This window comes from Myotis davidii, unplaced genomic scaffold (genome assembly GCF_000327345.1).
Source record: "Myotis davidii unplaced genomic scaffold, ASM32734v1 scaffold238, whole genome shotgun sequence".
NCBI lineage: Eukaryota > Metazoa > Chordata > Mammalia > Chiroptera > Vespertilionidae > Myotis > Myotis davidii.
In genome coordinates, this window is record NW_006293779.1 from 9,849,139 (window position 1) to 9,862,627 (window position 13,489).

The 13,489-nt window shown below is 40.0% G+C and overlaps 1 protein-coding gene across 1 annotated transcript in view; it reads left to right on the forward strand.

Moving 5' to 3' along the window:
- LAPTM4A (lysosomal protein transmembrane 4 alpha) overlaps window positions 1-13,016 on the forward strand; it is a 17,878-nt gene extending 4,862 nt beyond the window's left edge. Inside the window, exons 2-7 of the mRNA XM_006767550.2 lie at window positions 5,594-5,714; window positions 7,960-8,036; window positions 8,141-8,263; window positions 10,640-10,735; window positions 11,232-11,330; window positions 12,394-13,016. Of these exons, the coding sequence (XP_006767613.1) occupies window positions 5,594-5,714; window positions 7,960-8,036; window positions 8,141-8,263; window positions 10,640-10,735; window positions 11,232-11,330; window positions 12,394-12,468 (591 nt within the window). The 3' untranslated portion in view covers window positions 12,469-13,016. The remainder of the gene's footprint in view (window positions 1-5,593; window positions 5,715-7,959; window positions 8,037-8,140; window positions 8,264-10,639; window positions 10,736-11,231; window positions 11,331-12,393) is intronic.
- Window positions 13,017-13,489: the final 473 nt, after the last annotated feature.

The window sequence follows — 13,489 nt, forward strand, 5'->3', positions numbered from 1 at the left end:
GCTTTTTTTTAATTTGTTTGTCTTGTTAATCCTCACCTGAGGATATTTTTTCCATTGATTTTTAGGGAGAGTGGAAGAGAGAGGAAAAGACAGAGGGAAACATCGATTTGAGAGAAACACATCGATTGGTTGCCTCCTGCATGGGCCCTGATTGTACTGGGCTTCAAACCTGCAACTAAGGTAGGTGCCCTTGACCAGGAATCGAACCGAGACCCTTTGGTGCACTAACCACAGAGCATGCCAGCCAAGGCTAGACATTTTTTAAATGAATTGTCTCCTACAAAAAACAGGAGGAATAACTCATTAGTAACTGCATAATAGGGGAAAAACAACAAAAGCATATACATTTATTATAATTTAAATTATAAATTTTTAAAAATTTTCTATTTTATTTTGATTGAATTTATTGGGATGACATTGATTAATATAATTATAAAGGTTTTAGGTGTACAATTCTATAACATCGTCTGTACATTGTATTGTGCGTTCACCACCCCAGGTTTCCTCCTGTTAATATTCTCCCTTTACCCTCTCCAACCTCCCTCCACCCCCTTTCCCTCTGATAGTCACCATACTGTTGTCTGTGAGGTTTGTGTGTTGGTTGGTTTTGCTTAATCCCTCCATGAATTAAAATGTTAAAGATAGTTAATTTTGATCTTTATCTGATGACAGTTCTTTGCTGTCTTGGCTCCTGTGGATTCCCCCTTTCTTTGCCTCTGAGACCCTATTGGGATGCCTTGAAGCAAACACATTGTTTTAATTATTGTCTCCACAGATATTGGGTTGTGGCAAAATATGCTGTGGGAACAGTCAAGAATAATAATTAAAAAACAAAAACCAGTCCACAAAGGAATCTTCTGGGCTGAGTGAGGCAATGAAATGAGAAAGCAAAGGGCTGCTTCCACGGCCTGATACTGACAAGTGAAATCTAACATTTCTGGTTTTTCTTCTTGTTTGTATATAGGTTGTGAAAAAGGCTTTCACATATAAACTGCTTGGGCCAGGGTGGCTCAGTTGGTTCGGCATCATCCTGTGTACCAAAGGGTCTCGATTTTGATTCCAGGTCAGGGCACGTGCCTGAGTTTTGGGCCCAATCCCTGGTAGGGGGGCATTTCTCATCTATGTTTTTCTCTCTCTAAAATAAGGTAATATTTTTGACCCACTAAATTTATAGTACCATCCCCACATTGAGTGGTGTGTCCATTGCCCATGGTGTAAACGTATTTGCATAGTTGCTGCATTCTGTACCTTTCCATAATTCTAGGTTTAGAAATGAATTATTTTAATTACATTTTTGTTAATTTTCTTTGTTAAGTATAATAAAGGGAAAATGAGTTGGGAATAAATATTCTGGAATTGTACATATTTGCTATTTTCAGACAAATTTTCTATCGCAAGACTATAAAATTAGTTTTATGTATTTTTTGAAAAATGCTACATGGAATTTAGAAATATCAACTGAAATCAAGTGAATTGCCTGTATTTAAGTACAGGAGGGGTGTGCAGTGGTGAATTTTTTAAGGTCACAAGGATGGGTTTCGAGGCTAGTAGTTTAAAATGTAACTTGGGGTTCTAATGAAATATGGTGACTTAATGGAATATAATTAACTCAATGAAGATTTGAAATATTGTGTGTGTTTTTAATGAAGTAGCACTGAAATTTATTTTACCATTTCTTGGTCATTTTGATTAGACCCATGATTTGTTTTATTATTCAGGGGTATGACTCACACTGAAATGAAATTTGAGGTGTCATTAATACTAGAAGAAGATAGTAGATGATTGTGATTTATCCATGGAAGAGAAGGAAAGGCTTTTTTTGTTGTTAATCCTCACCTGAGCCTATTTTTTTCCATTGATTTTCAGAGAAAGTGGAAGGGAGGGACGGAGAGAGAGAGAGAGAGAGAGAGAGAGAGAGAGAGAGAGAGAAACATTGATGTGAGAGAGAGTTATCCATTGGTTGGCTCCTGAACTCACTTGAACCAGGGTGGGGAAACGAACCTGCAACCCAGGTACGTGCCCTTGAGTGGAAATCGAACCAGAGACCCTTTTGTGTGAGAGCCATGCCAGCCAGGGTAACAAATTAACATTTTAATAAACTCTATATGTGATAAAAAGATTTAAAAAGGGAAAATTAAGCTTCTAAATATTTTGGATGTGTCATGTCTTTCATTTAATAATTGAGTTCGCATGTTTTTCTTGATATAAGAATCGTTTTCCCTGCAGAGCTTTTTAGCTATGAGTATATTGTGTTTAGCAACAAGTTGGCTGAATTGATTCCAAGCTTACTTTCTTAAACAGAATATTTAACTTTAGTAGATGTATCTGATTATTCCATAATTAATGCATCTAATCATATTAACTCATATGTTTATACCATATGCACTGGGAACACCCATTGCAATGAAAATGGACTATGGAAAAGTCAGCTTTCAGCTGGGAGCCATCTTGCAAATATGATTTTCCCTTGTAAGGCCTCTCCGGAGTTGAAGGATAAAGTACCTTGCCTTTGAGCAGTGCAAGGAAAGAGGCATGTTACTGAACATTTATTTGGAGAGTAAAGTATAAATATTTTATAGCCTTACGTAATCGTTTGTTTTGGAAAGACCTATAGTGCTAAGAAGCAGGCTGTCTTAAAAAGAGCCAGATTTGTATTTTAGCTCCATCCTCTGTCAGCTCAGTGAACTTACACAAATTATTTTACTTTTTTGAACCTTAGCTTCCTCATTTGCAAATGGACTTTAGTAATATTTACTTCACTTAAGTGAAGTGATATACATCAGAATACTTGGTATATAGTATATCTTCAGAAATATTAGTGGATTGTGTATTTGATATTGTGACGCTGTTTAGATCGCCTAGCCTTATCTTAAAGATAAAGACTTGGGCTGCTCGTCTTAGAGACTGTGTAATGACTGGTAAACACCTCTAGGAAAATGTGCCGATAAAACTGTTATTTATCATTCAGGGTGGACAGGAAAGCTACATAATACAGTTTGTTTAAAATTCTGATGATAGTCTTATTTGGTTTGGTTTGGCTCAGTAATTGGAGCCTCAGAATGGTCACAGGTCCGATTCAGGTCAAGGGCACGTACCTTGGTTTCAGGTTGGACCTCTGGCTGTGGTCAGGGTGCATGCGGGAGGCAACCAATTGACATGTCTCTCTCACATCGATGTTTCTCTCGATGTTTCTCTCTCTGCCGGGCTGACCAGCAGCCCCTGAATGGCGGATGAACAGATTACTCCCCTCAGACACAGTTTCGCTGTGGGGGAGAGGGCTGAGGGACAGCCTGGTGACGGAGCCAGGCCTCCTCGATTGCCTGCCTCATTAGCCTTTATTGGGTTTTTATCTGTAGATACAACCAGTAGGGTGAGTAAACTTGGGAGGACACATGTATTTACACTGTCCTCTAGGCAAGGGCATCCAGGGATTAAGATGAAGGGTTCCAGTAAACACCTGGGGGTCTGCACGTGCACAGACATGTTTGGAAAGGTCAGGGAATAATCAGGGGTGCCACCTGTGACACTCGCCTAAGTCTCCCCTAAGTCGGAATTCCGATAAAACGGCAGGCGGCCTTCCACACACTTCCCTTCTATCAGCATGTCGTCCTCACAGTTTTCCAACCAAGTCTCCCCAACATCTGTCCGTCTCTCACCCTCCCTTCCACTGTCTACAGACCAACAGACCTGGGTGGGAATTAGCAACAGCAGACATTTCTGATGATAAGGCTCAGACATTCCTGGAAAGTATCAATTGTTCAGATTTTCAAAAGGGGAGAAGTTCAGATTCTGTGAACTCAAGATAAGAAAGCCTGAGTCCAATTCTAGGTGCGATTTTTTTTTTTCTATGAAATCATTAGTACCAGTGTGAGCACTTAAAGGGCATGGTCCCTCCTGGGATACTGCAGGGACTCACAACTAGAGGCATGAATATTTCCTTTTTAAATGGAGTTGCAACCCTCCCATGCCACTCCGGAAAACTTACCAGATAATTATGAAGGGATTTCAGCAAGATGTTTGACAAGGTCTCAAGATGTTCCTCTGGATCAGATAAAGAATTTTACTCAAACGTTACTGATTAATGGGAAGGGGACAGCCTCTGGCAGCCGTTTCACAGATGGAAGTACTGATTACGGGCTGATGATATTTCCAAACGCAGGATGCAAAGATAGAGGAAATCCGTACGGTATCAGAATCTAGATTTAGAAAAGTCTTAACAGGCAAGAGTGTGATAAGATAAAATTCGATTGTAAATGTATGAGGGCTTATGCTTGGGCCTCTGAATGTAACTGTACAGGTTCAGATGGCAGTTTAGTGGGATCAAGTGTGAAAAAGAATTAGGGGTTTTAGGCAGTTACTCCCCTATAACATTCAAAACATTTAGGAGGCCAGTGCAATTTCAGGCTGCATTAACTGAAATTTGTCAGCTGGGACCCCTGTGTTCTCTCCAGGCCCATCTTAGCTCACTTAAGTAGTGTGTCCAGCGAACTGGAGCCTGTGTGTAGAGGAGAGCAAAGGGGAGTTAGTGACGTAGCTGGCAGAATGCTTGTGAGAGCAGCAGTGTAAGAACCTGAGGGTTCGCACTGGAGAAGACATGTTTGGAGGCACATGTCAGCTGTCCGTAGGTGCTAGCGGAGCAGATTTTCTCAAAGGGTAGAATTAAGACTAGTATGTGAAGTGACATAGTCAAAATCTTGGAAAGTCTTTAAAGCATTTAGTCAAGAGGAAATAGTTCTCTATCACTGGATAGGAACTATTGTGGAGGGGTTTTAAGCTTTTCTGATAGCTCATTATACATTTACCCGATGGCTGTTACATTATCTAATGGATAAGTATATTGGATGAACTACCTTCTTCAACACCAGACATCTAAAGATGTGACTCGAACGATTTGTAATGGTCCCTTATGTTTAGTTGTTGCCCTGTTTTAGTTTGTTGTATTGAATCAAATCAATCATCTTTTCTTGGAAACAGATAAGTTTATACTTTAACTTTATCATATATTTATTTTAAAACTGTTCTTATAATGGTATTGCATATTATTTTATCTCACAGGTAGTCTCCAATTATATATCTTTCTTACTTCAAGTAAAACAATTTTAAATATGGGAAGACCTTTGAAGATTGTTGCAAACTGCTTCCTGATTAATAATCTCTCTATATAAAAGCCTAAGTGACCATTTCGACAAAACAACTGGTTGACCAGTTGCTATGATGCACACTGACCACCAGGGGGCAGACGGTCAACACAGGAGCTGCCCCCTGGTGGTCAGTGCACTTCTACAGGGGGAGCACCACTCAGTCAGAAGCTGGGCTCACGCCAGTGAGCGCAGCTGCGGCAGCGGGAGCCTCTACTGAGTGGAGGCAGCAGGCAGCAGGCGCAGTGGGCTGGGATGAGCGCGAGTGAGGCTGTGCCTGGCCTGGTTCTGGCTCCTCCCTGGCCACCTGCCGCTTGGCGCACTACTACATCCCCTGAGGGGCCCCAGATTGTGAGAGAAAGCAGGCTGGGCTGAGGGACATCCCCCTTCCCCCCAGTGGCAGAATTTCGTGCTCTGGGCCTCTAGTATAATTGATAAAAATTTATCTTCCATAGGTGGTAAACCTGTTGATGGCAATTTTGCTGACTGTGGAGGTAACTCATCCAAACTCAATGCCCTCTGTCAACATTCAGTATGAAGTCATTGGCAATTACTATTCATCTGAGAGAATGACAGGTATGTTTTTAGATGAAAATATACCCTGCTAATTACACACACACACACATTATTTGGAAGAGAATTAATTCTGTTTAAGTTATTCAACTTGCTGAGGCAGAAAAGTGTTTTGTGGGTTTTTCAAAGATACTCAGGATTATAATTGAGCAGTTCTAGCCAGAAAATGTAATGGCTAGAAATGGTATTTTATACTTTGACTCCTGTTTTGGTGTTGTGGAGATCAGAGGGAAAGAAGGCATTACAAAAAAACTGAGCCTTTGAGGGTCAGCTGACAAGTGTAGCAGAGGATAGGAGATTTGCTCATGGAACAAAAAGACTTACAGTAAATATAAAGTAGGAATTATTTGAATATTTGGTGATATCTTTTGCTTAGGGTCACTATTCTAAATATATTTCTGTTTGGATGAAAAAAGACTTGACATTAGAGTTAAAAATAGAGGAACCCTAGCACATTCCTAGATACTACCTTTTTAAACCTACACATTTCCTGATAGCAGTATTTTTGTTTATCTTCCTCTACGGTTCAGGTGCAGAAAAGTTGTAGTTTTATATTATTATAAATTATGTTAGAAATTTAATATTTGAGCAGGAAATTATGCCTCAGACTTTTCAGTGTGAATGATTTATGTTGATTTTTAAAAAATTTCGCTTCAGAAGAATGTTCCCAATTCACTGTATATGTTATATATTATATTACAGGATCTTAATGATCATTTTTAAAATTATTAGCTTTTATTATAAAGTTCTGTGCTTGTTACATTTATGACCTGCTCTAATCCATTTTATGAGGTTGTTTTAAAAAAAGATTGGTTGTTAATTCAAAGGATTCATTGTCCACAGGGCTGACTTCTGTTTCCAGGAGCAGGTAGTGTTTTGTGGGCATCTGTCACGTTTATGAAAGCTCTAACAATTTTCCACACTTTGTGTCTAAGGTGCTTTTTTAAAAAAAGGGTCTCCTGATTGTCTTTTCAAAGTATTGTATAACCCTTTAATTTTGTTGTCAAATGTGATAGAAAAAATACCAAGAACATATTAGAGACAGCCCTTCTGGCATTTGTGTGTGTGTGTGTGTGTGTGTGTGTGTGTTTAGTTGTCTGTCTTTATTTAAAAACCAAGATAGAACGATAAATAAACTTTAGCTCCTAATGGCCATTTGTGGTATTTATAAAAAACAGACCTGAATATAGCAGAGAAGCCCAGCCGAAGGATGCGGAGCAGTGAGCTTTGGTGTTGGGGTGGGGAAGAGGAGACTAATTAAGGACAGCCTTTAATTTTTAGATCATGTATTTTACCTAAGGCACTAGGGGGCATCTGTAGCATTCTGTGTTTAATACGTCTTTTAAGGAAATACCAGCCTTTACCTTCAGTTGAACCCTGCTCAAATCACAAAACCCAACTTACTCTTTTATATTTTATTCCTGATTCTCCAGGCAAAGTTGATTGTTTCTGCTTCTATTGTAGCACTTGCCACTTTGGATTATAATTTGCTGCTTGCACATCTTAGCCTCTTAGACTCTGGGCAGAGATCTGTCTCCCTAGCAGGGTACCTGGTTCATGTGCCATCCTATATAATAAAATCCTAATAGGCTAAGTGTCTGGTCGTCCAGTCGTCTATTCAACCAATCAAAGCGTAATATGTTAATGGTATGGTAAATCCACTCAACCGCTTGCCATGACATGCAGTGACCACCACGGGGCAGATGCTCTGACTGGTAGGTTAGCTTATTGCTGGGGTCCAGCTTATTGGGACTGAGTGAGATGGGCTGGACATGCCCTGGAGCCCTCCCTCGTCCCTCCCCAGCTGGCTAGCCTCCCGTGTCTCTCCCCAGTCCTGATTGTGCACCAGTGGGGTCCCTCAGGTTGGCCTGTGCTCTCTCACAATCCGGCACCCCCTGGGGGATGTTGGAGAGCTGATTTTGGCCCGATCCCACAGGCCAGGCAGAGGGACCCTACTGGTGCATGAATTTGTGCACTGGGCCTCTAGTCCTTAATAAGTATCAGTGAGTTGTAGCAATTTAACAAACAAGAAAACAAAGGGACTAATTGTTTAAGCTTCATTACTTAAAGCTGAGGCAGATTTTTTTTTTTACCCTCTTGGATTTTTTTACCCTCTTAGATTTTTTCATAGCCAATCTTGAAAATACTTTGATGTTTGTAAGCTAGCTTTAAAGTGTTATTTTGTCATGAAGAGTTTTGTTCTTTTTGCGTAAGTTGCTTAATTAGATTTTGGTTTTTGTTTTCTTAGATAATGCCTGTGTTCTTTTTGCCGTCTCTGTTCTTATGTTTATAATCAGTTCAATGCTGGTATATGGAGCAATTTCTGTAAGTATCCTATGTTTTCAACTTTTGGACTTTGCTTTTTACTGAACGGTACTTAGTACTTTCATTTATGTAATGTTGTGGTTGTTATTTTTTTTTTTCTTCAGTATCAAGTGGGTTGGCTTATTCCATTCTTCTGTTACCGGCTTTTTGACTTCGTCCTCAGTTGCCTGGTTGCTATCAGTTCTCTCACTTACTTGCCAAGAATCAAAGAATATCTGGATCAATTAGTAAGTGTATGCTAATTAAATTTATTTTTTTCCATTTTAAGTAAAATATTTAAATTTAAATTCTTAGTTTTTTCGGCACTACTTTTATTATAACTGACCCTATTTATTTTTTTAAAGTGTTTTAAAATAATATCACTACTCTTAACTACCATGTTGAAACCAGTAAGATGAAAATAGAATTATCTTCTTACCATACCATTTGGTCCCTAAAAATGGTTATTATGGAATTTGAGGAGTAGTTCAACTTTTGTTTTGAATAAACTAAAAGTATAATAATTCGACTGTACTTGGCACTCATTAAAGTATTAGCTTTTTATTTTTGCAGGCCTTCATAGCAAATATTTGAGTGCCTATTGTCTGCTCATTCTGTTCTAGGCAAACTGTTGGTGAATGATGTAGATATAAAGAGCCCCCCTCCCCCCCAAAAAATAAATAAAAAGATAACTTTCCCTTCAAGAAGCAAACCATTTGGGGAGTCAGGACATGAAGATGTTATCTGTGATAATGAACTAGAGCTGTCACAGGACAGTGGTAAATGAGGAGCTTAAGTGCTGTATGACAGAGGGGCAGGGAACACTCTGGACCAAAGTAAGGTCTCGAAGGAGGAGTGGGGTCCTGATAAATGAGTTTACTTAAAAAATTCTGCCTTTCAAGAATTTTCACCCCACTTTCAGATTTTCTGCCTCATCCATTTTGGTAACCACCAAATTTATCATTCATTCTAAAAAACATTTGTTGGTTCTTATGTGCAAGGCACTGCTGGATCCTAGGGATATATCAGTAGAACTTTCTAGTGAAGGAATTGGAAAATTGACAGTTACTGAATTAAAATTGTGATAAAAGCTGTGAAGGAAAAGCGTAGGCTGCTATGTGAGTGGATATCACACAGGTATCAGACCTGAGCTGGGAAGTGAGATTTAATTCCAAGTAGGAATTAAGATAGGGAAAGTGCAAAAGAAAATGTTCCGGGTAAAACAGACACCTTGAAGCAGGAAGGAGCATGGGAGATGGCCAGGGGACTGGTGGCTGGCACACAGGAGGAATGGAAGGTAGGAATGTGGCGAGGCTGGAGAGAAGTGGCCTGGTCAGCAGCTTCCTAAACACAGTTCTCTCCGCTGATGTCATCGCTGGCTGAAAATTGCAAGCCTTCTGAATAAAGTCATAGCATTTCTCCCATGAGCTGGTTCCATTATGTGTTATTTTATTTAGAGGTGAAGAAAGCTTAAAAAATTGTTCTGTCCCAAGGGAACACTTAGTTTGGGGTTCTTGTGTAGATTTTTCTTTCTTTTTGGTCCTTTGGGATTTCTTTGTGCTACTTTTTTACAAAAATGTGAGGTTATTTGTGTTGACATTTCCATTGAAAAAAGTGGTTTTAAACGATTAAATGAGCTATATAGAAACCCACAAAAATGAAATGTTTACTACTTTTACAGAGCTAAATGTTTTCTCCCTGTTTTGTTCGCTTGGTCTCTCAGCCTGGAAGGGACTTTGTCTGTTGGCCACCTTGTACATCCTGAACTATTCTTTTGTAATGCCCCTCTCCTTGAACCTAGCTCATTGCCTCGCACACAGTAAATGCTAACTAAGTATTTGAATATGTATAGCTGATCCTTCTCAGTTGAACGTGGTATGCCTGCAGTAAATCATGTGACCCGCCTGGCTTTCTAACCAGGTGCATGCCTTCTTTTGCCCCTCCTAATGAGCAGGGAGACTGACGATTGGCTTTTAGATGAGTTATTTTCCCCAGGTAGAACCAAATGGCCCATGGACTTTAGGTAAATATCAGCGCTTCTTGATTTAGTGATTTTGAAAAGAAAGAAAGTGAGCTCAATTTAGACTCTTAGGGCTCTTCTGAATATTCAAACAAATGTATTTTAAGTGATCAGTCACATGCATTAATGATGAGGCTTTAAAGTACTTTGAGTTAAATTCTGTAAGTTTTTATTAGAATATCAGTTCTGACTTTGGTGCCTTTTGTTTGTAGTTGTGCCATGCTCTTTAGGTTGTCACAGAGGGCAGGTGCTGTGGCTGAATTATAAGTGTGTATGTTTAACAGACTTTGTTTCTTAGAGCACTTTTAGGTTCACAGCGAAATTGAACAGAAAGTACAGAGTTTCCCACATATCCCCTACTTCCGCCCCCATAACCTCTCTTACTACCCACATCCCTAACCACAGTGATTCATTTGTGACAGTTGTGAACCTGCATTGACGCATCATTATTACCTAAAACCCTTAGTTTTCATTAGGGTTCATTTTTGGTGTACATTCCACACAGGTTTGGGCACATGTATGATGACCTGTATTCATCAGAATAGTTTCACTGCCCTGGAAATCCTCTCTGCTCTGCCTCTTCATCCCGTCTTTTTTCTTACAGCCTGATTTTCCCTATAAAGATGACCTCCTGGCATTGGACTCCAGCTGCCTCCTGTTCATTGTTCTTGCGTTCTTCGTCTTATTCATCATTTTTAAGGTGAGTTGCTGACTAAATATTTGGGGGGCCAGTTAGACTGTGACGCTGTCCATCTGAACACTGTTGCCTTGTCTTCCTACAGTTCACCATAAGTGACTGTTCATTTTGAGACAGCAGTAGAGAGAGCTTTCAGGGAATGTCCTCCCTCTTGTTTCCAGAGAATGGAAATGCCAGGATCCTTATTAAGGATTGTCATGTTTTTAGAAGTGGTTCATGATTGGGATTGAAAATTGTTAAAATTTCCAAGGTTCAGAAACAGAGTTTCTTCTGCAGCACAATGGTTATCAGACCTGATACCCCAAATCTGGTTTTTCTGTAAAATGATAATAAAACTTGTGACATTTAAGTGAGAGCAAGTGGAGATAGGGCCTGGCCTGAGCGTGTCAGTTTCCTTCTCCATGGAGAACGGTGTGGGGAAACATTAGAAGTCACCTTAGTTTAGAACAGGTCGTCTGTTGACTTCCAGCATATGTAAATTTTACTTTTATTCATTTAGGCTTATCTAATCAACTGTGTGTGGAACTGCTATAAATACATCAACAACAGGAACACACCAGAGATTGCTGTGTACCCTGCCTTCGAAGCACCCCCACAGGTGAATGACCTCTAATATACTGAAACTTCACCAGCCATATTGATTCTTCTGGAGACCTGGGTCTTGACTTTCTCTGCAGTGTCCTGCTGTGGTTTAGGGCATGAATAGCTTCAATCCACAAGATTGAGCATTTCCCAGGTGGAATCCTGGGTACAAGGACGAAAGCAGCCTGCACTGGCAGTCTTCCTCAGTTTGGCTGTTAGGTTTGATTCATAAGTGCTTCCTAAGAGTACTGCATTTCGGGGGAGAGTAGGCAGGAAACAGTGGTGTGACCCATGCCAGGCTTGTGGGTTCTGGAACTTTTGAGGATGGAGGTACCATCAGTTGTGTTGCTTTCACAAAACATGCATACGACCCAAAGGAGACGCTGACTTTCTGTGGGGAGATGACTGACTGGGCTCCATGAGTTTTTTGGGGATGCTCACCTCGCGGGCCCTCTAGTTGCTACTCTACTCTTTCCAGGTTTTCAACATGTAGAACCTTTGTGGCCCGTGTAGGGCCAGCCTGTCACACTTGGAGTCTGTAGGTTAGAAGGCTGCTCTCCTACATAGACGTGTCCTTTACCCCAGAAGAAATAAGTACCTGATCCTCTGACTGTAGATGAGGATGAAATTCAGGACGCAGCATTTTATTGGAGGCTCCCTTTAGCATCATCACTGGGCCCTTAATCTAGACCTGCAATCACCTGCGGTGTAGTTGGTACTTGATCAGCCACATGGGAAGGGTGGGAAGAGCAGGGGCACATGCTTCCTGTCCAAGTGTTTGGTAGCCCCCAGGGTTAGTTCAGAGGCAAAATTCTGCCCTTCCTTCCGTCCCTCCTTCTCTCCTGGCCTCCCTCCTCCCTTCATCCCTCTCTAGCATTCTGGATCAGATGTCTCGTCTGCATTAAAGGTCCAGGTTACTAGTCATCTCTCCTCTCAGGCCTTGTGTAGCTAACAGCTTCTTCAGCTCTTCTCTGTGGGGTTGTGTGTCCCTTTTTAGGACATAAAATCTGAAAGCTGAATTATTCCAAGTAGGATTTTAAAGGAGAATTAAGTCTGATACAACTTTTTTCTCTCTTCAGTACGTTTTGCCAACCTATGAAATGGCAGTGAAGATGCCGGAAAAAGAGCCACCGCCTCCTTACATACCCGCCTGAAGACATCCTGCCTTTGTCAATAAACCCTATACCAGCTTCTTGTCGTGTTTATTTTACAGAATGCTGCAATACAGGGCTCTTCAAACTTGTTTGATATAAACTACATTTTCCTTTGTGTAAGCATTTATTTTCAAACACTAACAAGCTTTTGGGACATCTATTAGAAGTCAGTTGTTTTTCTGTTTTATTAAGTCTATTACATTTTAGTAGTTTTTGAAGACAATCTAGTTAAGCAAGAGCAAAGTGCCATTGTTTGCCTTTAATTGGGGGGTGGGGAGGGGTGCTCTCTACACATTTTCTTTTTTAACTTTGCACTTCCTTTATATAATAGTTTGCATTTTGGTTATTTTGCTGCCCTGGATACTTTCAGGAGGAATGAATAAAGTATTCAGGGTGAATGAGTTGGTTATAAGATCTGAAGTTTTCAGCTCTGAAAACAGGAAAAATGTATGACGTTTTAACGTGACTATGGAAATGACGGTTGCATGTTTCTAGTTTGTATGTTTCCATTTTGTGATAAGATGCTTTAATAAATTTCTTAAAATTTACTGTTGTCATTTTTAAGAAGTCTATTACCCTCTTTTTGGTAGATAAAACCTAACATTTTTCATTATAATAAACTCAGATTGCCATGGATTTTGATACTTTGAGACTATAATGCTAAATTTCTTTATTATAAAGCATTTCTTTAATCCAGTGACTCTGAAGAATTATTTAAAGTTATAGGGACTATATATATTATGTTAATTTAGGTAATAAATTAACATAAATGGTTTGATAGAAAAATTATGTGGGTAGTGTGGGCAAGCTCTGCTTTTATGTTGAGATCATTTAGTTGGGTAATGAGTTCATCAAGAGCAGTTCATGTTGAAATACATCATTTGACCTCCAGAGGGGAACCGAAGAGAAAGCAGAAGCAAAGTGCAGCTTGTGGGCGCCACAGCTAAAGTCCTTTCCTGAAAATATTCCACTTTGCCTCTGGCTGAGAATGCAGCTGTGGTGACATGCTCATCTAGCTTAT